At 42.2% G+C, this 26,386-nt stretch overlaps 1 protein-coding gene and 1 long non-coding RNA gene across 3 annotated transcripts in view; both read left to right on the forward strand.

The window, feature by feature from the left end:
• LOC143988477 (uncharacterized) overlaps window positions 1–26,386 on the forward strand; it is a 328,901-nt gene that overhangs the window by 107,113 nt on the left and 195,402 nt on the right. For both annotated transcript variants that reach the window (XM_077488089.1, XM_077488090.1), the window contains one exon: window positions 419–530. In XM_077488089.1, the coding sequence (XP_077344215.1) occupies window positions 419–530 (112 nt within the window). The remainder of the gene's footprint in view (window positions 1–418; window positions 531–26,386) is intronic.
• On the forward strand, window positions 15,010–15,752 carry LOC143990196 (uncharacterized). Its single transcript, XR_013277209.1, has 3 exons — window positions 15,010–15,159; window positions 15,386–15,509; window positions 15,662–15,752. It is a non-coding gene; the product is annotated as an uncharacterized LOC143990196 (long non-coding RNA).

A 26,386-nucleotide genomic window follows, 5' to 3' on the forward strand; every position in this document is an offset into this window, starting at 1 on the left:
TTTCAGTGGGATAAGCTTGGTGTCACTATCCACATACCATTGGACCTTTAAATATAAAAGAGTTAAAATTACAGACAACAAGGGAAAAATATACATATCAATGGAAGATTCATAAAGGTTTTATTTTCAGTGGGCTGTTGCTTTTTTAGGGTATTGACTTGCACAAGTAAGGCCAATGCGAAAATGTAAACACCACAAATTATTATGGATTATTATGTTAGCATTTCATAGACCACTATCCAGTAATTTTCATTTTGGACAAATTTTATGTAAAAGGAAAGGCAGCAAGCCAAACACACAAATCATACAAATAAAAACATTGTTGATGAGGTTGTTCCATGTGGCTTTTTTTGCTTGGATTATATATCTAAACAATATAATTCTAAATTTTTTTATATTTATACTTATTCTTGTGAAGGTGCCCTAAGTCAGATGAAGTTTTGGCAGACTGGATAATTGAAAAAAGCAAGATTCAGAACCATAATGGCGAACTGCCTTTATTTAGACAAGGACTGCTCTCAGCAAGGAAGGTAAGAAAACAAATTATTCCATAATCTGTAAATACTATAATCACTGGTAATGTAAAATTGGCTGTTTAGGTGCATTGTAGATAGATAGCTATTGGATCTTTAATCAATCTGACCTAGACTAGCAGTCCACATTAAGGATTAGAGTACTCTCAAATTCAAAATAAAAGCTAAATCTTGACCACTCTATCTTGCCAGAGCTGGGTTTTAATTCACAACTTCTAAAACTTTGAATTCAGGCTTAGTTTTTGTGCCTATCTGTGTAACATTTGTTTCCATGGCATTTTCAAAATAATCTATTGTCATTTACCAATTATTTATTAGCCTTTGGAGTATAATTTTCAAATATCATTGTTCACCCCAAATTCTGAAGGTCATTTGGCCTACCAACAAAGGCATTAAATCCCTATAATAGGGAAACACAGGAGACTGGCAGCTTAATTTGGTAGCATTTCAACTCACTAGTTCAGATAACAACATTCTATATATTTTATCAGAGTGGAGGAACCTAATATACTAAAGCATCACAACAAGCTGTACATTGAAGGTGCTAGACAGCAGCACCAGTCTAACATTTGAAACCAGGGGTCTACATTTTAATTAGGGTCCCTTTCATACAGGGCTGGCTCTGTTGAAGTCTGTTTGCTTAGCAGAGAATCTGTCCACTGATCCCTGCTGAACAGATGGATGGCTGGTCCATGTCCATGCAGAGCAGATACAGACACAGCCCATTCACCTCTATGCACAGTCAGATGAAAATAAACCGCCTGTCTGTCTGCTTACCCTTGACTGCCATCCGAATTGCCAGATGGATGGAGAGTGGATCCCCATCCATCTGTTTTTAGTGGATAGGATCGGATTGGATGTCAGAAGGTGTAAACAGACACGTTCATTTATACCCGCCGCTCCATAGAGGAGGCTGGAGGATCCGATCAGGCCCTTGTGAAAAACTGACAAAATCCCTCTGCAAGTGTAGAAGAAGCCTATAATGGAAAGTCCCTTAAATGGTTATCTCTGGGCACCAGAACAAAAAACAACCCCGCAGTGGAGCCTCCCACACTGCAAGGGTTAAATGTGTGCTAAATCTATGGGTAGAGGAATAAGCTGTACTACATACCATATAATGTGCTCCAGCAGACTTCCTTATGGAAGGTCACTTCTACATAGAAACCAATCAGCCTCCAGGTTTTATTGCCAAAGCTTAACTGAACAAGCTGAGGTTAGATGCTGATTGGTTACCTTGCTGGTGTCATCACATACAGTGCAGGGCTAATAGTTCTGCTTTATACAAGAGGATAGCAAGGGCCTGTCCACAACCCAAAGCGCTGGAGAGAAGAGAAGAGCACCGGAACAAAACAAATAAGGTATTAGTCTTTTCCACTACCTCTAAACATAATAAACATTAATCATTGCAGTGCTGGAGCACTACAAGGGTATTTTTTGTAATTTCCAGTCCTTTTAGCTTTAAGTGAAAAAAAAAATATTCCTACAAAATCTAAGTGTATGGGTGTGGAACTTTAAAAAAGTTATCTTTTTTTTCTCTTTAATCATATGCTTTCATTTATACAGTGTTAGTAGGAAATTAAATTCCAGGAAACATCTCTTTAATAGTCTTTCTAAAACCATGGATTGCTTCCAAAGCCAATCAACTGGTGCAAAACTTTTGTTTTCTTATTACTGGTTTTACTGACAGTGTAGTTGCTCTGCCAAATAAAATTTTGGGTAAGTTTGCGGAAATGGCACACCATCATTTGAGACGCCATGCTCTGTAATACTAGATAATTAGCTTTTGAAATATATACACAAGTTTGTGTTTGAAAACAGAAATACTTTTGCAAATTATGGCCATGCAAAGGAATTGTATGTTTGGTTTTAATGCAGCATTTCAATATTTGCTTTATTGTTTGTGCTATTTGCATCTGTCTGAAAATAACACATTAGAGATAAAACTCTTTTTTTTGTGTGCACAAGGAAAGCCCACGTCTATTTTAAACATACAATACAAGGGGGAGTTGCTTTATTTTCTCCCCTAAACTATAACAAAATACAGTGGAAGAAACGGACCCATTAAACCATCAATCTCCTGTCTTTGCTTTGTTATTTCAAATTTTCAAGTCATTAAAGAACATTCTTCCTTAGGGACCATGCTTTCTTAATCCACAGAAACAGAGGGAATCTGCAGTTAGATACGTGGAGATGAAAGCAGCGGACAAAACTGGAGACTTCTGAAGACAAAGAGAAAAACTCACTGCGGTGGCACTCATTTCCCATTTTCATGCATTAGAAAAACAAAATATAATCTGCCGTTATTATTGTTAGACAAATATAATGAAACAAGCTGGCACAAGAAGATCTGAATTGTTATTTCCTATAATATAAGGAAAAACAAGAATCTGCATTGCCATTCTGGAACTGGAAAACTTTTTTAAGTGGGCAAAATATACTGTAGTATTTTATGTAGTACACATCAATTAATTAGATCAGCAAACTAATGCTATATTATAATTAGATGTTTTGCGTATACAGGTGCCCTCTGTGTAAAAATAAGGAATCTTGGTTTCAAGTTTTTCTTTAGCTGCCTTCAGTGCAAGCATGACTCCATCTAGGCAGCTCTTGCAGTGATGAAAATATTACTCCAAATTTATTATACCAAATACCATACTTCCAAAGATCATTTAGTTACACTACTCAAAAACTACAATGTGAAATTTAGAAGTAAGACTTTGCAGGTTTATACTATCAAATTGGATTAATTGGCAACTATGGTTAAATATGGATTTAGATTTGCTGATCCCTTTACATGCTGAGGAAGAGAAATTGCTGCACTTGGAAAAGCTACATGCTAGTCAGCACTCTTCCAGTAGTGAATATTTAAGTATAATTGTTAACAATTTGCAAAGATATACTACCTTGGGATATATGTATATGGTTTACTATGAAACCGATTGGAGTAGAGCTTGAACTTGTCACTACCATGTGACAAAAAATGGCTTGTGCTGGCATTCTACTATAATATCTTTGTAAGGGGATGCAGGAATGGTATTACCACACATATTAAACAACATTAAAGCCCAACACCACTCAGAACTGATACTTTATATTGGCATGATTGTCTGGTTACACTGTTTAGGACTCCAGTGGCAAGAAATCCCCCCCAGAATTCCCAGATCTGTTTAACGTTATAGCTATAACAAAGGCAGATGCTAGTATCACACTCATTTGAAGGATTCTCCACAATGTAGAACAAACGACAGGAGTCTTTTAGATACATAAGAACCCAGCAGATGACTTAATATTTTGGTATCTGGTCTTTAAGATATAATTAACTGTCAGTGCTGCACATTTTAAATGCAGTCGCAAACTTCTGGTGATTGGAGCACTAAAATTAAGATTTGTACACGACAGCCTCATAATTACATTGTATGCCACTCCCCTTATCAGATTTTATCCCAAAGTCAATATTCGAGAGGTACAGTTCCATGTTGATAAATCAGAGCTAGGCACCCTCTCTCAAGTGAGGGGGTGGGACTTTACATGAAGCACATAGCAGCAACTGAATAAATCGGTGGGTACGTAGAGAAGATATTTATTAGTACATAACATTGATACACATGTATAAAATACATAAAGGTTGGGATTTGATTCCCACAAGGTAAAACATTATGATAATATGAATATCAAGTTACATAGCATAAAAAATTACCAGTATCCACCAACATTGACATATATACAAGCAGTCACCTTTTTTCCTGCCTTCAGGTTCCTCTCTTGGATTTCCATTTGATCCATTGGTTCCCCCTTCACTCCACTTTTTCCTAATATTTTTCTCACTCCCTGTTTAGTTCACATTGGTATTAGGTTTTACCATTGCACCTCAACTCTGCCCCATCAAGTTGGGCTTATTTTTTAATCATTTCATCACATTCCTTACAGAGTCCCCACTTGGTCGGTTCAATTACCATTTCTCATCTGCACCATGAGTGCCCCTAGACTCACAGCCACCTGGGATGCTGTCTGTTTTTCGTTGCTTTCCCTGAACATGTCCCCACCACCGCTTCCAACCATGATGTTTCTGGGTGGCCCGCAATTCCCAGCATTATACCACCAGTACACAATTTTTTTTAACGTAACATGTGGCGGGGGGGGGGGGGTTCCTCTCCCATATTGGTATATGACAGAATACTTAGATAATTTTTACAATTTTAGATTACTCACATGCCTGCTCCCGATGAGTGGCTACAAGCTACGAAATGTGTAGAGCTACTAGATGCCGTGTTTTTTTTACCAATCATGTGGTCAGCATATTTTTATATAATTATGTTTATACCCATATCAACCTTATCCAAGAACAGTGAGGCCATAGGCCATGAAGGCATTACTTTGTAATCGACTATTTGTATATATATCAATTTTGGTGGATTCTGATAATTTATTATGTAATGTAACTTGATATTCATATTATTATCATATTTTACCTTGTGGGAATAAAATCCCAAACTTTTTGTATATTATGTGTGTTTATCAGTGTTATTTACTAATAGATATCTTCTCTACATACCCACCTATTTATTCAGTTGCTGCTACAGGCTTCATGTAAAGTCCCACCCCCTTGCCCCCCTTTTCTCTTTTCATATTGACAGGGAAGGAAGCACAGGACCTTACCAGGCCATGGCTTCATTTAAAGTTCCAAATCCCTTTTTCCCTTGCATTATCTAATTTAGGGATGGAAGCACGTAGTAGCTCCAAGCTGGTACATTTTCCAAATCTCACGACTCCTGCAATTAGTTGGCCCTATGTTAGTCTCCCCAAATTTACTCTTCATATTCTTTCATCAGGGAAATAATGATATACTTATCCTTAGTGATTTGTAATAAGTTTCGACAATTTTATTAGGTTATAACAACAATCAATTCATGGCTATTGGTGGTTGCGCTGTGGTCTTGTTGGGCCACCTGTCATTCATCAGGTTCGGGAGCTGCGGTGCACACTGTGGGCTTCCTTCCTTCCTCTGCTGTCCACGCTTGAGGGGGGCAGATCCACTGTCACTGCACATTGACGTCATGTCATCCACGCCAGATGTGCAGTGTCCTTGTGACACCGCTATGCCAGGCGGGGGGTTCTCTCCATAATCACAGCCACCTGGGAGACTGTGATTGCATCAATTGCCGGGCGAATCATCACCCAGGTGATGTCGGCTCCATTTCTCCCCCACTGTGCACGCGTACATGAAATTGGTGGGTTGTCCTTTGTTGGTGCCTACATAGATGGCCACCCTGGATGGGCTAGGCACTCATGACTTCACACACCAGACCCCTTGCATCACCTTGGACCCCGGTCCTCTTCTCTTCTTAGCACCAGGTATTCTGGCTTCTAACAGTCATCTTTTTTCCTGCCTTCTCACATCCCTATCTTGGATTTCCAGTTGGTTCATTGGTACCACCTTCACTCCGCTTTTTTCTAATATTTTTCTCACTCCCTGTTTAGCTCACATTGGTATTTTGTTTCACCGTTGCCCCTCTGTCCCATCAGGTTGGGCTTCTTTTTTAATCATTTCATCACCTTTCTTTCAGAGACTCCACTTGGTCGGTTAACTTACCATTCCTAATCTGCACCATGAGTGCCTCTAGACACACAGCCACCTGAGATGCTGTCTGTTCTTGGTTGCTTTTGTTGGACATGTCCCCAACACAGCTTCCGACCATGATGTCTCTGGGTGGCCCATGATTCCCAGCATTATACCACCAGAACATAATTTTTTTATAAGTAACATGTGGCAGGAGGGTTTTCCTCTTCCATGTGCCTGCTCCTGACGAGTGGCTACAAGCCACGAAATGTGTAGAGCTACTAGATGCCATGTTTTGTACCAATTATGTGGTCATCAGATTTTTATATAACTATGTCTATACCCATATCAACCAGAATGGGGAACAGTGAGGCCATACGCCATGAAGGCATTACTTTGTAATCAACTATTTGTATATATATCAGTTTAGGTGGATTCTGGTAATTTATTATGCAATGTAACTTGATATTCATATTATTATCATGTTTTAGCTTGTGGGAATCAAATCCCAACCTTTGTGTATATTATGTGTGTTTATCAATGTTATGTACTAATAAATATCTTCTCTAAAATACTCACCTATTTATTCAGTTGCTGCTACATGCTTCATGTAAAGTCCCACCCCTCAGCCCCACTTTCTCTTTTCATATTGATAGGGATGAAAGCACAGGACCTTACCAGGTCATGACTTCATTTAAAGTCCCAAATACCTGTTTCCCTTGAACCCTCTCTCAAGTGACTTTTCACATGCACATTTACATTTGTTTTTTGTATTCTGAAATGTAGCTGTGACTTGCTTCAAACTTCTGCATACTGCAGTTTAAGTGTACCTCTACTGATCCAGGGACACCTTATTACCAAATCAAATGCACTTTGGAAACTGGTGCTTTCAACTGCACAGCTCTAAAGGAATTAGTTAAATGCAGTTGAATTATAGGTCATCTTAATAATGACTTCAAAAGAACTAGGTTTAAAAAAAATCAGCAAACAGAAAACTGATTTGTTTAATTTCTTAACATAATGCATTGTTTTTTTCACATTGCACTTTATATTGCCTTTTATTATTTGCAATTCTTGGAGTCCTCCATATACACAAAAATGAAAATGTTGTGTTAACAGTACAAATGCTAAATAACATTTAGTATAAAAGTGCTCAGGGTAAATTCATTTAATTCTACTCTAACAACATATTGCCCTAAAAGCAGTGTACCCAATATTTCTTTTCTGGGGCTCATGGGGAAGTGGATTCCTGGTGAAGAACACTTTGGGGGTTATTTACTAAAGGAAAATCCACTTTGTACTGCAAGTGCACTTGGAAGTAAAGTCGCTGTAGATCCGAGGGGGACATGCAAGGAAAATAAAAAACTGAATTATAGATCTCATTTAAGATCTACTCCTTAGATTTAGAGCGACTGCACTTCCAAGTAGATTTGCCTTTTGTAAATAACACCCTTTATCCCTTATAGTAAGAGCCTTCTCTGTGGTCCAAGCTAGGCTGATCTTGCAATATTGTGTCTAAAGTTGGTGTTGTTTTCATTCAATACATTCATAATTAAAATATTAACAGTGAAACTGCTTCCATTTTGAACCAAGGGTACACACAGTAGTGCAATAGTTGACAGATTAGGAGATCAAAACTGTGTGGTTGATTTGCTGAGACCAAATAGGCTGTTCACTTTGCAATGGACATTTCAATTTGAAAGGGAATTTGCCCAGAGCCTAGTGAAAGAAGTGAAGCTCAGACAACTTCTTATAACCAATCATGTGCAGAAAAAATGCTGCTTTTTTTTATTTTGCTTGCACATGATTGGGTATACTTTGTAAGGGGAAATGGCACTACATTCACTAAGTTCAGGGGCAAATTCACTTGCAAAGTAAATGCAATTGGTAAATAAGCTCCAGTATCTCTTTTCCATTACCATCTGAAATGTATTCAATCAATATGTTATAAACTGAAGCATGTGATACTAACAACCACCGATTCGATGTCGGTGCTGAGGGGGTGGAGTACCATGACGTAGGCGCGCAGTGAGGACGATCTCCGCACCCACCTCCTTCCTCCGACCGACCCACTGGATCCCCGCGTGAAGACGCAGCCTATGACGTGCGCCGACGTATGAGAGGAGCGCCGACGCCGGGTCCGAGAACGAGGCTTGGACACGAGGAAGACCCGAAGGGCTGCATGGCAAACGTTATAGAGAGAGCCGAGACACGGTAACCCGAATCCGCGACTGACCAGAGCAGAGGGGAGGAACAGCCCGACAGCTCAGCAGACGGGATAAGGAGGGAGAAGGCCCGGGGGTCAGCTGGTCGGACCCCAAACGGTTAGCATCTACAGACCGAGTGTCAATCAAGGACCCAGCAGCCGGAAGCAATGCGGGACGGAGCCTGAGAGCAAAGGTACCAGACGGGGAAGGGGGGATGGAGCAGGAACCTGATATGAAGTGAGTAAACTGCTATATGAAGAGCTTACTGAATAAGGACTGACATAGAGATGATTACAGGTGATCTGAAGTGAAATGACGCAAATTGGCTGATCTGGACTGTCAGGACTGTCTAATAAGAAGGGAAAAGGTTTTAGTCGTCCCATAACCTGCTGAGATTCAGATTATGACAGCCCTTTAGATGGTAAGGTGCAACAGGTATTCCAGCCACGAAGCAAGTAAGATAAGGACTGTGATTAACTCTGAAATTCTATAGACCGCCCTGGAAATATATGGGTGGATGGTGGATGGTGAACATTCATAGAAGGTCTATATACGATTTCCTGATCAGACCCCCTCCCAAGAATGAAGGTACCCCCCCTGCCTGAATGCTGAGAGAAAACTACAAGGAAGTGACTCTCCTTGAACTGTGGCAGTGTGGAGTTTGAGTGTCGGTATCCTGCTTAGCAATCGGTGGCTAGAGGGCCTCTTTCCAAGAGTGGGGAAAAGTCTTGACTGAGATATGCATATCCCCTCACCCCCTTTCGTGTTTACTCCACCAAAACCTTGCCTCAGAAGAGCGAGTAGGATCTAAACCCCTCTCAAGAAGTAGCAAGACGTCAGCCGAGACCATTCTGTATATCAACCCCCAAGACTTAATCCACTTGGATATAGACTACCTACCTGTGCCATTCGATCTCTTCAGGAGATAACTATATCATCCCAGCCCGAGTGTTTGGAAAGAAAAGTACCTTTATATCTCCGTACATCTACATTGAGTACACGGAAGGTTTATTTTGACATTTTTGTATATCCTGGTGCAAGTAAGGAGAGTATAGGTTGACGTTAAATAAGGGCTATTTTGGGGCTGGAGGAGTCCACTTGAAAGGACCCTAAGAAATAGAGGATTATCTCCCCTAGTAGCCGGTTGATCAGCGTGACTCTCTCCAAGTGTATGACTGAGTTCTGACGGGGATATATATACCCCCTTGCCCCCCCCCTTTTATTTTTTATCTTTGTGTGCCCTTCTCCAATTTATTGCCTTAGAAGAGTAAGAAGGTATTAAGTCTCTTCCTGGCGTGCCCGGAGACCCCCCCAGGAGACAACTCCGTCAGCCTACATAGGTTGACGGGGAAGAACATTATACCTATATTTCTGTATTTTTCTCTTGGGTATATCGCAGGTGTATATTGACATTTCTGTATATTTCTGTGTAAGCAAAGGGGGTGGGAAAATGAGGGGGAAGACAAAATCAGGTAAAAGTGCCCCCCCGATATCCAGTCCCGGAGGGATACAGAGATATATGGCATGTAACAATGTGAATACCAGCATGTTGGAGGAGGGGCAGGAAAGTCCAAAACAGGGAGGAGGAAGGAGGTCAGGGCCGAGTAGACAGAAGTTAGGAGAAGAAGGTAAAGGTCCAAAAGCAGACAGGGGTAGAAGTGGGGGATGAAAGAAATAAGTTCAAGTATTACAAGTACTACAACTCAAAGTTCGTACAGAGGCCAAGGGGAGAAAGGGGGGGAGAGAGCAATGGGAGAACCTATCCCTGAGGAAGAGACCCTGCGACCCAACCCCCAAGTGGATTCCGCCCCAATAAAAGAGATGTTGGGAGAAATGTTTGCAAAAATGGAAGCGGCCTTAAAGATAGAAATAGCGGGAGTACGGGCAGATATAGGTAGAGTTCTGGAGAGAGTAGAGGAGGTGGAAGAGAGAATGGACAACCAGGAGTTGAGAATAGAGGAGATAGCAGAACAGGTACAGAACCTACGGAGAACAAATAGGTCCCTCCTTTACAAACTAGAAGATCAGGAGAATAGGGGTAGGAGGAAGAACGTTCGTATTAAAGGTATCCCTGAAAAATATGGCGCCGCAGAGCTGAGTAAAATAGTGCAGCAGGTTCTTAACCCATTATTACAAAGGGACCCAGCTGAGAACATAAAACTAGATAGGGTTCACAGGATGGCAGCCAGGGGAGGAGTAAGTAGGGAAGCAATACGAGATGTGATAGTGAGGTTTCACTATGTTGAGGAGAAGGGGCAAATAATGGAGAAACTGAGGGCAGTGTCAGGGATCCCCTTTGAGGGTACAGAACTGCGAGTATTCTCAGATTTAGCCCCAGAAACGTTGAGGAGAAGAAGACTCCTAAAACCCCTAACGGAAGTTATGACCGCTGCGGGCATCTCATATCAGTGGGGTTTCCCAGCGTGTCTGTGGGTGCGAAGAGACGGCCGTTCGGCGGTGCTTCGCTTTCCGGAGGACCTAAGAGGGTTTTGTGAGAACGTAGAGATCACTCCCCCTCCGCTACCTGGTTGGCAGGAGGAGATAGATACTCACTCCCCCCAAAGAAAGCTAAGATGGCAGAGAAGGAGAACTAAAGAGAGGAATGATGGAGAGGAAGACAACAGACACAGGGGACAGCAATGTTGAAGGCTCGAGGGGCCCAGTGGGAAGGGGGGGAGGAGGTGGGAGGGGGGGAACCGTCGTTATTGGGTAGGTACTACCAGGTATGAACCCCCAAGGAAACATGAAGTATAGACACTGTCAGAGAGACAGGGTCAGGTTCATGTACATACAACGGGGGGGGGGAGAGACCCCCTACCAACGCCTGCAGTGGCAGAGCTGGGGGAGAGGGAGGGAGGTGGGAGGGGGGTTTGGGGTGTTAGGTAGTGGAGGGGGGGGGTGTTTTTTTTTTTTTTTTTTTGTTTGTCCTTCGTGTCCTCCTGGTCCGCTGGAATGGGTGGGCCCACTCTGGGTCGGTGTGTGGGAAGCGATGAAATAAAATAATAGATACCAATGGTTCTTATTAACGTGATAACATACAATGTAAGGGGATTAAACACAAGTGAAAAAAGGTACAAAATCAATAAAGAACTACAATTTATGGGGGGAAAAGTTATATGCCTTCAAGAAACATATATTACTAGTAGCTCAGGGATAAACTTATCATCGCACCAATTTCCAATGTGGTTCTATGGAGATTCCACATCAGCGCACTCCAGAGGAGTAGCGATTGGCTTTGAAAAATCAGTAAGATTTGAGATTGAAGACCGATTGACCGACCCAGAGGGGAGATACCTATTCTTAAAGGGCAAATTGGGAAATATGAAATGTACGATTGTTAATGTGTATGCACCAAATAGTAATCAAGAGAAATTTCTGCTGAGGGTATTAAGCAAATTAGAAGATTTTAGAATGGGTATGGTAATTTTAGCTGGTGATTTGAACTGGTGCCTGGATCCTAAGCTGGACTCCTCAGGGGGTGGTTTACGGAGGGCAGAGCATCGGTACAGGAAAATAAATAAAGCATTTACCAACGCTCAGCTACATGATGGTTGGAGGATTACTCATCAGAAAGATCGGGACTATACCCACTTCTCCTCAGTACATAAAACCTTTACAAGATTAGACTATATTTTGTAGGACAACAATTGGTAGCCATTTAAAAAAAAGCAGAAATTAAGCCAATCACTCTCTCCGACCATGCCCCGGTAAGAATCCAACTAGATATACAGGGTCAGATGGGGACAGGAAGTGCGTGGAAATTAAATGACTCACTCATCCTCGAACAAGATGTAAGTGTAAAAATCTTGCAGGAATTAAGTGATTTCTACGAGACGAATGACACAGGAGAATGCTCGAAGGCCACTATCTGGGAGACCCATAAGGCGGTCATCAGGGGGACCTTGATTGGAATTGGTACAGGGAAAAAGAAAGACAGGGAGAAGGCGAAGGGACAGCTATATAAGGAGATTGAGGAGTTAGAACAAACTACCAGACCCAGAGGGCTCCAGGAATCACAGGAACTACAAAAAAAAAAAAAAAGAAGAGAACTGGAAGAATATCTAGAACAAGAGAGGAGGACAGCTTTCCATAGAATAAATAGGGAGAGACATCTGTGGGGCAATAAGTCAAGTAAGTGGCTAGCCAGAAGAGTAAAAGAACAGAAGAATAGGACCTATATACCGAGGATTAGAGATAGGGAGGGGGAGATGAAGTTTGCAACATCGGATATTGCAGAGAACTTCCAGTCATACTATAGTGCATTATATAATATAGGTAGGAGAAGGGAGGGAAAGGAGAAAAGGAAAGAAACGATCAGGGATTATTTAGAGAAGCTTAAAAGCTTAAAAGTGACAAGTGAGGCTCTGCAGGAATTAGAGACCCCTATCTCAGTAATGGAAGTGGAAAGGGCAATTAAGGAAACAGCTATGGGGGGAAGTCCCGGACCGGATGGCTACTCCATCGTGTATTACAAAAAATTTAAAAATTTCCTAGCACCCAAGCTCTGTGATTATTTCAATGAGGTGGGGGATGGGGGGACCTTCCGTGAAGAGGCCCTGCTTGCCCACATCTCATTGATTTTAAAAGAAGGAAAGGACCCAGCAGCGATGGAAAGTTATAGGCCGATCTCATTATTGAATGTAGACGTAAAGCTTTATGCGAAAATTCTGGCGGAACGATTAAAAACTCTCCTCCCCGAGTGGATCCATACCGATCAGGTGGGTTTTGTCAGGGGACGAGAGGGAAGGGATAACGCTCTAAAGTCAATAATGTTGATACAGCAAGCAATTAGAAGAGAGACTCCCACGCTGCTCTTGTCGGTGGATGCCGAGAAGGCATTTGACAGAGCAGATTGGGAGTTCATAAATGAGACCCTGGAACATTTGGGGCTGGGTGAGAGAATGATGCAGAGGGTAAAAGCACTGTATAAAAAACCGACAGCTAGGATTAAGGTGAATGGCTCCCTGTCCCGCCCCCTTGAATTATTCAATGGGACGAGACAGGGATGCCCCCTGTCCCCGATCCTTTTTGTGATTGCCTTGGAGCCATTATTGGCAGCAATTCGGGGCAATCAGGACATACGAGGAATAGCAGTAGGAGGGAAAGAGTATAAGGTGTCTGCATTTGCGGACGACCTGCTCTTGTATGTGACACACCCCAGAATATCAATACCAATGATAGTGAAGGAAATAGAACAATATGGTCGAATATCTAATTTTAAAATCAATTTATCTAAATCAGAAATATTAAACTTGAATGTATCCAAAGAAGTTCAGAAAGACTTAACCGCAAGCCTACCTTTTAAATGGAGTGGAGGGGAACTGAGCTACCTAGGGATTAAATTAACGGCAAAAAAAACGAAATTGTATGAAGCAAACTATATACCCCTGCTTAATAAAATCAAATCCCAAATGGAAAATATGAAACATAAAAGAATATCGTGGATAGGCAGAGTGAACGTAATAAAAATGTTCATACTGCCGACGGTATTATATACATTTCAAATGCTCCCCATCGCCCTCCCGAGTAGTTTTTTCAGAAAATTAAAATCTCTTGTTCTCGCATTTATATGGTACCCCAAAAAACCGCGTATTGCTCACAAGGTCCTCGTAAAGGAGAAGGAAAAGGGAGGAGTGGGACTCCCAGACTTTAAAAAATACTATGAAGCCATAATATTATCCAGGATAGTAGATTGGATACATAACCTAGAGGGGAAGAACTGGGCAGAGTTGGAAATAGGATTAAGTGGGACAGATTTAACAAAAATGATTTGGATACCAACCCAAGTAAGGAACCTAGGAACAGGCACTAGCACAATCACAAGGCACACACTGAGAACATGGGACAAAATAAATAAGTCACACAACTGGACATGTAATTCCCCCTTAATGTCACTATTAGACACAAAATATTTTTTACCAGGAATGGAAGAGCAGATGTTTTATAGTAGATGGGCACAGAAAGTAGAAGTAACACTGGGAGAGGTGATGATAGGAGACAGGATCTTAACATATAGAGAAATCAGGTTTGGTCTGGCGATCGTCACTTGCGGCCGACCTGAGCCACTAGGTGAGGGTGGCCTTTGTTGCCGCCCCGCTTGGTGGCGGGGGTCCGCGGCATTATGACACTCCCCAGTCCATTCATAGCAATAAACTTTGTATTTACAGTCTTGGATCATGACTCTGCTATGCTTTCCCCTATTGGTTCTTCCCTGTCTCGCAGCTGGACAGACCTGAGGAGTTTGTTCTCCCCCCCTTGGGCGGACGTGTGGCACCCTGGTGTGACTTTCACACCTCCCATTTCACTGCAGACATTCTCTGCAGCTTTACATGGGAGCGCAATACAATGCGCAGGCTGCCTGACCCGGACTGATCCCTGCTTGGTTGAGGCGATGGTGAACGGGGATTATGTGTTACACAAATCCCCGCCCAGCCATGCCCCCAGATATTCCCCCTGGTCCTCCGTTCATGGGGAATATGTTGGCCGTGCGCACGAGTATATCCGCGCATGCGCCGTGATGCAGGGACAGGATTAAGGAGCACACCACTGTGCTCTGAACACTTCCGGGTTGGGGGTTTAAATGGCGCGCTCGAGATTTGAATCTTCAGAGCGCTGCCTGTGTGGAGACGAGCAATGCGTAGGACCTTTGAGCTTCAGGTATTGTCCCTTCGTTCTGACTCTATATATGTCTCAGCTACATGCATTCCCCTTCTTGGTCCGTTTAAATGATTGGTCATTGACTGACTATGCTTACCCTCTATTCTGAATCAGGAAAAATCTGTAACTGAAATTCTGGACATCCCTTATAGAAAACTTGGTGACATCTTAGAAGTATTTGATCTAACTATCCAATTTATTTGGGGTATGTCTTCTGCTTAAATAATAATAATCCTCTGAGGTGCACACTGCTTTTATTGACCATGGCTCACTGGGTGCCTTTTGTCAACATGAGAGATCTTACCTATCTATCTCTATACTCATTCTCTTATACTACTTTTTCTTACCAGCCCATGGTCTCTGATACATTTATCTCTTTCTATTGAACATCGTCTAAATGGACCATTGTATTTATTTATATATTTTTTCAGTCCTTGTATGCGCTGTTCAGAGTCTCTCCACCTTGCCCCCCGTGTCCGCCCTTAGGGGGGGCACCCTGTTTTGAGGGTGTCTCGAAGTAGGTCGCTCGTGTGCTGTGGGTTGGGAGCTCCAGGGGTGAGTTATGATCCAATACTGTTTCTTCTAATGTAATGTTGATGTATTGTTTATTTAATACTGCTGTTATTATTATCTTTTTCTTTTGTAAAAAACTTCTTGATATTTTGTATGGTATTATTGTATATTTATATATATATTTTTCATACTAGATTTATAAAAGTGACGTTCCCTGAGGAAGCGGTGTTCTTAGTACCGCGAAACCGGTCGGATTTATGCGTCATCTCTGTATCTCCGTAAAACTTTTAATTGTTTAGAACTTGAACCAATTGGGTCCTGTGACTGGATTTAATAATGTGGTTCTGCTACAGCAATGTCTTTGTATTATCTGTTATATGGATCAAATTATAATAAAATGTAATTGTGTTTTAACGATTGTTTCACAATAATTTCTGATACCGCAATAGTCCCTGTTCCCACTGAACCAATTGGAAACTCATCTCTTTGAGGTTGTTTCCTCTTGGTTGTTCTGAGCTATATGCCCAGTTTTTTCATATAGAGAAATCACCCAACAATGGGGAAATAGACCCCTAGACAAATGGAGATACAATCAACTAGCACATTTCATACAAGGGCTTCCACAGCCCCTACGAGGAATGAATGATTTAAGGCCACTAGAAAAATTATTTAAGGACTCACAAAGCATAGTGAAAAGGATATCCAAATTATACAAAGTATTAAGAGGTGAGGGAGAAGGGGAATTACCTATATACTTAGGGAAATGGGAAAGGGAACTGGGGACACTTAGAAATGATGAACACAGAAGAAAATTTTTAAAAATGACATATGCATTAGCGAAAGATTCACGAACATATGAAATGGCATATAAATTAATAGCGAGGTGGTATATGATACCCATAAGAATGCAGAAATTAAGAAAGGGAGAGGATTTGATGTGTTGGAGGGAATGTAAAGAACAAGGCACGTTTAAACACATTTGGTGGGACTGCCCAAAAATAAGACCCTTTTGGGATAAGATAATTGAAAATATTTATCTGATAACGGGAAAGAGGATTAGGAAATGTCCATGGTCTTGCCTGTTCCACGATACAGACATGGGAGTAAGACAGTATAAAGCTACCCTTATCCCTTATCTCTTGAACACAGCCAAAGCCGTAATTCCAATCCATTGGGGAGACCCCCAGGGGCCGACAATCTTAGAGTGGGTGAAGAGGGTGGAGCAGAGTAGATTGATTGAAGATTCGATCAATAAAACCCTGGAGCCAGAGAGTGAAATCCAAGGGAAATGGCAACAATGGCTGACATTCATAGAGAGTGGGAACTGTCATGTCTGATCAAATAGGAGTAGGGAACAGAGGAGGAGGACGAAGGACACGGGCGGAGAATGGGGGGCACAGCTCCGTCCGATTTTTTTTTTTTTTTTTTTTTTTTTTTTTTAAGCCTTCTTGTGCCTTAAAAGGATTGTTGTTTTGGCACTGGTCATTAATAAATTAACTCTACTCATATAATCCTGTTTCTGGAAATCCAAGCAACAGCATTGTTCCAATGAAACTTATAAAAACAAATATTTCAAGTTTCATTGTACATGAATACATTTTGTTAAATGTACTCTAAATTGTTTCTTTGTGTGCTTTATATTACTGAAAACAAGCTGCTTAATCACCTGGAAAATAAATATATTTGCTAAAACCAGGTTTGTAAAACATTTATAAGATTAAATAGGATCTATCATTAAAAATACATGTCTTTAAGTACCATCATGCATAAGGCTATTTTCAATATTTTAGAAATATAACAAGCTAGTTATTTATTCAATTTTAAACAGAGAACAAATAAACACAACATGGAGTCCCAAGAGTTCTTTTCTAGTTTAGACTAAATGAAGATATTTCATGGGACATGAGTAGCTTTATTACATAAAACAGTTTTATGGTTGAGTGAGAGGATTCCAGATTTGAATGCCAGCTTCCTAATGACTGCAGGCTGTAGAGTTACAAACATACTGTATAAAGCCCCGTACACACGAGAGGACTTATGTCTGACAGACTTCCGAAGGAGTTCCGTCGGAGTTCTGCTGGAATTCCAACGGAGTTCTGACGGACTTTTCGGCTGAGCGGACTTGGCCACACACAATCACACTAAACTCCGACGGATTCGAACGTGATGACGTACGACTGGATTCGAATAAGGAAGTTCATAGCCAGTAGCCAATAGCTGCCCTAGCGTCGGTTTTAGTCCGTCGGAATAGCATACACACGAGCGAATTTTTCGAAGGGACCGGGTCCGGCGGAGTTCCTTCGGAAAAATTTGAAGCATGTTCCATATTCTAAAGTCCTTCGGACTTTGGCGAGTCAAAAGTCCGTTGCAGCCCACACACGATCAAATAGTCTGACGGACTCAGTCCGTCGGACTTTGGATGTTGAAAAGTCCGCTCGTGTGTACGGGGCTTAAGTGGACCCTTCCTGCGTCAGTGCTCCATCAGTGCTGTGAACTGCTTTTACTGACAGCTGGAATTAACGTAAAGAGCTAGCGTTGAAGACTTCTGCACATATCTATGAATAGGGATGAGCCGAACACCCCCCGGTTCGGTTCTCACCAGAACTTGCGAACGACCCCCGCGTTCGGTACGAACGTTAGAACCCCATTGAAGTCTATGGGACTCGAACGTTCGAATTGGAAAGTGCTAATTTTAACGGCTAATATGCAAGATAGTGTCCTAAAAAGGGTTTGGGGACCTGCCTCCTGCCTCAGGGGACATGGGTCACTGCAAAAAAAAGTTTTAAAAACTGCCGTTTTGGCGGGAGCACTGATTTTAATGACGATTAAAGTGAAAAAAAAAGTGAAAGATTCCTTTAAATATGGTGCCTGGGGGGTGTCTGTAGTATGCCTGTGAAGTGCCACGTGTTTCCCGTGTTTAGAACAGTCCCTGCACAAAATGACATTAAACGGAAATAACACCATTTAAAACTGCTTGCGGTTTTAATGTTATATCTGGTTCCTGCAATATGGTTGAAAATCATTGAGAAACATGGCATGGGTAGCCCTCCCTGCCCATTACCAGCCTATTTGGGTCTTGTACGCATATTAAGGGGAACCCCGTACCCATATTAAAAAAAGGAAATGCGTGTGGCCCCCAGGCCCTATATACTCAGAACAGCAGTATACAGGCGGTGCAAACAAGGCAGGGACTGTGTAGGTTTGTTGTGTTAAGTTGAATCTGTTTGTCATTTTCAAGCGGTACATTTTTAAAGTGTAGCTCCAGTCAAAAATACTATCTTTAAGCTTTTTGGAAAACATAGGGAAGGGTTATCACCCCTGTATAATTTGTTTTGTCGTCCATCTTTTTTCATCTCACTTGCTGCTGTCTCCTTGCGTTTGCAAGTAGGAGATGTTTGTAAGTTGGATGTTTGAAAGTAGGGGCCTGCCCTATATTATAGCGGTATGTACTGGGTACAGAGCACGCAGACAGCACGCACTATCTCCTAACACTACTGACTGCAAGCTCTATTATTAACCACTTGTTAGCCCAATGTTTGCATAAAGTGAAAGATGAAGTTATGCTGAGTAAATAGATATCAAACATGTCACTCTTCAAAATTGCACATGCCCGTGGAATGGCGCCAAACGTCGCTACTTAAAAAATCCCCATAGGCGACGCTTTAAATTTTTTTTTACTGGTTACATGTTTTGAGTTGCAGAGGAGGTCTAGGACTAGAATTATTGCTCTCGCTCTAACATTCTCGGCGATACCTCACATGTGTGGCACATGCGAGCACATGGGGACATGGGCGCTTTAATTTTTATTTTATTTTTGTATTGTTCATTTTACTTTATTTATTTTAGTTTGACATTTTTTTCCTCAAAAATATATTTTTGATCACTTTTATTCCTATTACAAGAAATGTAAACATCCCTTGTAATAGGAATATGGGGTGACAGGTCCTCTTTACAGTGAAATCTGGGGGGTCAATATGACCCCACATCTCACCTCTAGGCTGGGAAGCCTGAAATAAAAAATAAAAAAAAGATTCTGGCTTTGATCGTACTGGCGAGTTGGTAGAAGCACCGGAGGGCGGTGAGGGGCGTCTATGGCTGGGTATTTCAGGGTATCACCGAGTATGGCTGGGTATCTCTGAGTATGGCAATTTATGGCAGGGTATTACAGAGTATTGGCGGGGTATTGGCGGGGTACTACAGAGTAATAGCAGGGTACTGCAGAGTAATGGCAGGGTACTACAGAGTAATGGCAGGGTACTGCAGAGTATTGGGGGTACTGCAGAGTAATGGCGGGTACTGCAGAGTAATGGCGGGTACTGCAGAGTAATGGGGGGTACTGCAGAGTAATGGGGGGTACTGCAGAGTAATGGCAGGGTACTGCACAGTAATGGCAGGGTACTGCACTGCAGAGTAATGGCGGGGTACTGCAGAGTAATGGCGGGGTATGCACTGGTATTGCAGAGTATTGGCAGGGAATTGAGGGGTTAAATTCGGTGAGCAGCGATGTGGGCACTGCAGATGCAGCCCACATCGCTGCTGACACCGATCTCTTTCCCCTCCGCTGTACCGATCGGTACAGAGAGGGGAGGGAGGAACCGGCGTCATAACATGACGCCGGTTTGTTTCCAAGTGATCACTCCGTCATTTGACGGAGCAATCACGTGGTAAACGGCCGCTATGAGCGGCCGTTTACCGTGATCCGTGATGCGCCGGGTCCTGTGGACCCGGCGGTCACGGATGCTCTCGAGTGCGCGCACCTCGGGGCACGTGAGAGCAGAATTCTGGGAGGCCGTTAATTAACGGCCTCTCAGAGTTAAACAACCGCCCTGAAGCCGTTAATCGGCAATGGGCAGTTAAGTGGTTAAAGCTAGATCACTAGCTATATAGGTGAGGTGAGTATAGTGGTGTATACTGCAGTCAGGGCACAGACAACAACCACTACACAGCAGCAAGATAGGAAATCAGCCAAAAACGATTGGTGTGTACTGTGTTGAAGGTACACAGAACACCCACTGCTTCAGATGCTAAGTAACACACTACAGGAGGCCGCCTCAAAGGCGGCCTTATATAGTGTGGGGCGTGCACTACACAGCCTGAGCTATGATTGGCCACAGGCAGGATGCCTGTGGCCAATCATGGCTCTCCTCGCTGCCGGCGCTGCGATTGGCCAAGCATGCGGGGTCACAGTGCATGCTTGGCCAATCATGGGGCAGCAATGCACTGCGCCACCGCAGTGCATTGTGGTCCGCGCGTCACTCGAATTTTGACGCGAACGGCCCAAACGTTCGGAATTCGCCGAACGGCCGAACAGCCAATGTTCGAGTCGAATGTACGTTCGACTCGAACACGAAGCTCATCCCTATCTATGAATATGATTCGTAGCGCTGTACAAGATTTATCATACTAACCTTATGCAAATATATCAAAATCTTGCAACCTGGGCTTACTAAAAAATATATATGTTTGCAGTGGCATTGATGCATCTGAAAATCAGGCTGAACAACTAAAACATTCTCTCCAAATGTATACTATATGCAGGAGATACTAGAGATGCTAACAGTGTATATACAACTAATTCATTAACAAAGGTGGGTTGCTAAGCAGGACAAGCTTGCAATGGGGACTTTGTTCTCTCTTGATTTGCCTTCTGGGCATTAAATCTCCTGTCTTTACTTATTATTATTTTACAGGATTTATATAGCACCATCAGTTTGCGCAGCAATTTACACCATGAAGGCACACAGTACATTTACAATATAATGTATTATATCGTTATATATATGAGAGGTACCCATTCACTTTCTATACAGGGTGTAGGAGGAACTAAGAAGGGGGTCCTAGAGAATAGTAAGGGAAATGGAGTAGTATGCTTTCCCCTTTGGAGGTATTTGGATAGGCCTTAGGCCTGGGATCCAGAAAGGAAGAGCACATGGGACAGTTGGATCATTCATCTCTATACAGTGTTGTGAGCACTGCAACACCCCACTTAAGATACCCAACAAATAGACCAGTTACATAAGACCAACAGCCACATTTTTTGGCAAATGTTGCCATATTGTGGGACTTAAAGCATTTATTAACCCCCGCCCCCAAAAAATACCCTGATCCTGTTCCATTAAAGCATGTTATACAGCACAGTGCTTGTGCTGTGTCATTTGGCCTCCTGTATACCTTAGAAAACTGTCTGGTCCTGCCTGGCTATATCCTCCACCCTGCAAACAGACCACGATAATCATGGCTGCTGAGCCCCTGACATTGTGGTCTATTTGCTTGATTCCGTCGGCTCTCTCCCCCTTCTCCACTGACTGATGTCAGCAGGACGGCTCCGCCCTGCCCACTTCTGCTCTGAGCTGGAGAAACAAGGAATCTGACATGTCCACTGAGTGCTTAGAGTGCAGCTTATACAGGTACAGATCTGCAGTTTTTTTACATTACACAGGCACAGGACACATGCTATTATGATACAGAGGGGATAACACTTTAATTAACAATAAAATGTTCAGTAAAAGGCATACATTCAAAAGGTGTCTTGTAGATGTGTTCAGTAAAGACAACCAGCATGTGAAGTGAATCTTAGCTGTGTAGCTATATTTTAACAGCCAGGTCTGATAAGTAATGCTGCTGTTAAACATGTTTGACTCGTTGCTAGGTTTATGTAACATGCATAGACACAGCAAATACCTGGGGAGAGTGAAATTTAGCAGCCAGTTTGGGTTGGAAGTGAGTGGTGATTTAGTGATGGAGGGTCAAACATTGATGGTAGCTTTGAAGATCCCCTGAGCACACATGCCCACCATGGGCTTTATGTGTTGGGTGAGATCTATTATAGACAAATCCTGGAACCACATGAAAGTTGAAACCCTATGAACAAAGTGTAAATTGTGATCCCTAACTAGACCTAGGACCAAAAAACTGTGAAACTTAGGTGTGTAGAGCAAGTGGGACAGATTTGGAGCCTCAGCTTTCCCCTTCAAGGGTGTACAGTGGGCCCTGGTACTGAACACTGGCTTTAAAAACCTATACACTAGGGCCCTCTTATTCATTCCAGCATCTAAATGCACACTAGCTAATTAGATGCATACGAATAATTATCAAGATAGAATTATCTCTAATATGCCTTATTCAGCAGGTCATGGTATAGCTAGAAATAGTTGTTCACATTCAACTTGATCTATTCTGTTCTGTTGAAGAATTTATGACACCCATCCAAGGAGCTTCTTCTGCTCTAAAAAGTGTCAGGAAGATACCCCAGTTTATATTTATTTATTTCAGGTACTTATATAGCACCATCAATTTACACAACGCTTTTACATATACATTTTACATTCACACCTGCCCTCAAGGAGCTTAAACCTAAGGTCCCTAACACACATTCATACATACTAGGGCCAGTTTAAACAGGATCTGATGTACCTACCAGTGTGTCTTTGGAGCATGGGAGGAAAACCACACAGGCACAGGGAGAACTTGCAAACTCCAGGCAGATGGTGTCATGGTCAGCATTTGAACCTGCAACCCTTTTTGTTACTAGGTGATCATGCTAACCACTACACCACTGTGCCGCCCACATATAGCCACATCGGGATTCTATGCTGTCTTAGGATCTGAAATGTACATCAGCTTTCAAGGAAGTATTTTCAGTTGTATTTTCAGAAGGGGAAGTATACACAAAAATATTTCTAGTTGTCCTATCGTAGGACAACTAAACCTCATTCCATAGAAAAGTGACTGATGTCCAAGCTATATCCTAAAGGGAACCCTAAAGCCTCATACAAACAATTGCCCTTTCCGACAACAAAACCGTGAAATTTAGTCCAAAGGGGGTCGGCTCAAACTTGTCTTGCATACACACGGTCACACAAATGTTGGCCAAAAATTACAAAAGTAGTGACGTACAAGACGTACTACGTGTTTTTTCAGCTCTTTAGCACCACCCTTTGGGCTCCTTCTGCTAATTTCATGTTAGTAGAAGTTTGGTGAGTGTTTATTTGCTCTTTTCTTTTTTGGGTTTTTCATTTATTGCTTTTCATTTCGTGCTTTTCAATTTGTTTCTGAACGACCGTTCGTCAACCAAACATGTTGCGAAATCAGAGGAGATAATGTGTTATTTATTATTGGCCTTAGAGTTATTGCTTTGACATTACTTTTTTGGTTGAATAATGATTTGATTTGGTCAATGTTCTATATTTTTGGATGCATAGAATGGACTTTTTGTTTATTTTCCATTGGCAGATAGCATGTCTATTTTCTTTTTTTTAATGCACAATAAAAAAATTGTGGAGAATAATACTTGGCTATGTGTTTTACTTCAAATGACAGTTTGGGAGTAGGCAGTTACATTTTAAAAAATACAATGTAAAATTGACAAGGGACACCAACATAGTTGTATCTTTGTTCTTAAAAAAAACTAGGGGATAATGGTGTTGTGGTAACTTGCACAAATAAAAAAAACATAATAACATTATTCTTGCTATCACTAGAAAAAAAAGCCTTTGAAAATTTGTTTGCAAACACTCCATCATATCACCAGCAAAGCAGCTTCATTTTTATCCCATTAAAGAAGAAGAGAATTGTGCGCTGCATTTGGAGTTTTCATAATTTGCCACGTCATAAATGTTAATTCTCCACTTCGAATGCTAGTTTACAAGAATGACCGCTTCTACATCCGAGCGTGTTTGTACTTTGGACTTTTGTCCGACGGACTTGTATACACACAATCGGAAAGTCCGACAACAAACATTTGTTGGCGGAAAGTTTGAGAACATGCTAGCCAACATTTGTTGGTGGAAAGTCCAACAACAAATGTCCAATGGAGCACACACACAGTCAGACTTACCGCCGTTAGGCGGTCCGGGGGTCAGTTCTCATGATTCTAGGGTAAATAGTTTTAAACCATGATACTTTGCAAAGTATTTTGGGTTTTATAAAGAGAGAGCACAGCAGTAAACTTTTCCTTTGGCACTGCCTCCTACTTACTAAAAACCTGAATAGATTTATACAAAGCAGACAATATAAGGGGAGAAAGGAGGGTGAGTTCCATATACTCAGATTTTTCATTTTATCTAAAACAGTATCAGAACTTATACTAAATATACATATAAGCATTAAGCATTCTCTTTTAAGTTTAAGTAGGTATCAAAAATTGCTAAAAACAAACAAGCACTGTTAAAATAATAATGAGATATGTTAACCACTTAAGGGCAGAGCCTCGTTTTGAGATTTGGTGTTTATAAATTAAAAACATTTGTTTTTGCTAGAAAATTTCTTAGAACCCCCCAAAATTATATATATTTTTTCTAATACCCTAGAGAATAAAATTACAGTCATTGCAATACTTTCTGCCATACCGTATTTGCACAGCGGTCCTACAAGCATACTTTTTTTTTTATTAAAAAATAAGACAACATTAACCACTTAACAACCGGCCCATAGCCGAATGACGGCTACAGGGCGGTTGTTTAACTCTGGGAGGCCGTCATATGACGTCCTCCCAGAATTCCGCTCTCGCGGGCCCCCTGGCGCACGCTCTCGAAAGCATCCGTGACCGCTGGGTCCGCATCATGGATCACGGTAAACGGCTGCTCATCGTGGCCGTTTACCACGTGATCGTTCCGTCAAATGACAGAGTGATCACTTGTAAACAAACCGGCGTCATGTTATGACGCCGGTTCCTCCCTTCCCCTCTCTGTACCGATCGGTACAGCAGAGCTAATACTCTGCAATGCCAGCTAATACTCTGCAATGCCAGCTAATACTCTGCAATGCCAGCCAATACTCTGCAATAACCACCATACCCTGCAATGCCAGCCATTACTCTGCAATACTCTGCAATGCCAGCCAATACTCTGCAATACCCGCCAATACTCTGCAATACCCGCCAATACTCTGCAATACCAGCTAATACTCTGCAATACCAGCTAATACTCTGCAATACCCGCCAATACTCTGCAATACCCGCCAATACTCTGCAATACCAGCCAATCCTCTGCAATACCAGCTAATCCTCTGCAATACCAGCTAATCCTCTGCAATACCAGCTAATCCTCTGCAATACCCGCTAATACTCTGCAATACCCGCTAATACTCTGCAATACCAGCTAATACTCTGCAATACCCACCAATACTCTGCAGTACCCGCCAATCCTCTGCAGTACCCGCCAATACTCTGCAGTACAATTCCAGCCAATACTCTGCAATACCCTGCCAATACTCTGCAATATCCTGCCATAAATTGCCATACCCGAAGATACCCAGGAGTGATCACTTGTAAACAAACCGGCGTCATGTTATGACGCCGGTTCCTCCCTCCCCCTCTCTGTACCGATCGGTACAGCAGAGCTAATACTCTGCAATGCCAGCTAATACTCTACAATGCCAGCTAATACTCTGCAATGCCAGCCAATACTCTGCAATAACCGCCATACCCTGCAATGCCAGCCAATACTCTGCAATACTCTGCAATGCCAGCCAATACTCTGCAATACCCGCCAATACTCTGCAATACCAGCTAATACTCTGCAATACCAGCTAATACTCTGCAATACCCGCCAATACTCTGCAATACCCGCCACTACTCTGCAATACCAGCCAATCCTCTGCAATACCAGCTAATCCTCTGCAATACCAGCTAATCCTCTGAAATACCCGCTAATACTCTGCAATACCCGCTAATACTCTGCAATACCAGCTAATACTCTGCAATACCCACCAATACTCTGCAGTACCCGCCAATCCTCTGCAGTACCCGCCAATACTCTGCAGTACAATTCTAGCCAATACTCTGCAATACCCTGCCAATACTCTGCAATACCCTGCCATAAATTGCCGTACCCGAAGATGCCCAGCCATACTCGGAGATACCCAGCCATACTCGGTGATACCCTGCAATACCCAGCCATAGACATTCCCCCCTCCCGCCG

Source organism: Lithobates pipiens, unplaced genomic scaffold, assembly GCF_037356315.1.
Source record: "Lithobates pipiens isolate NorthernLeopardFrog02 unplaced genomic scaffold, aLitPip1_a1.2 Scaffold_18, whole genome shotgun sequence".
Taxonomy (NCBI): Eukaryota; Metazoa; Chordata; class Amphibia; order Anura; family Ranidae; genus Lithobates; species Lithobates pipiens.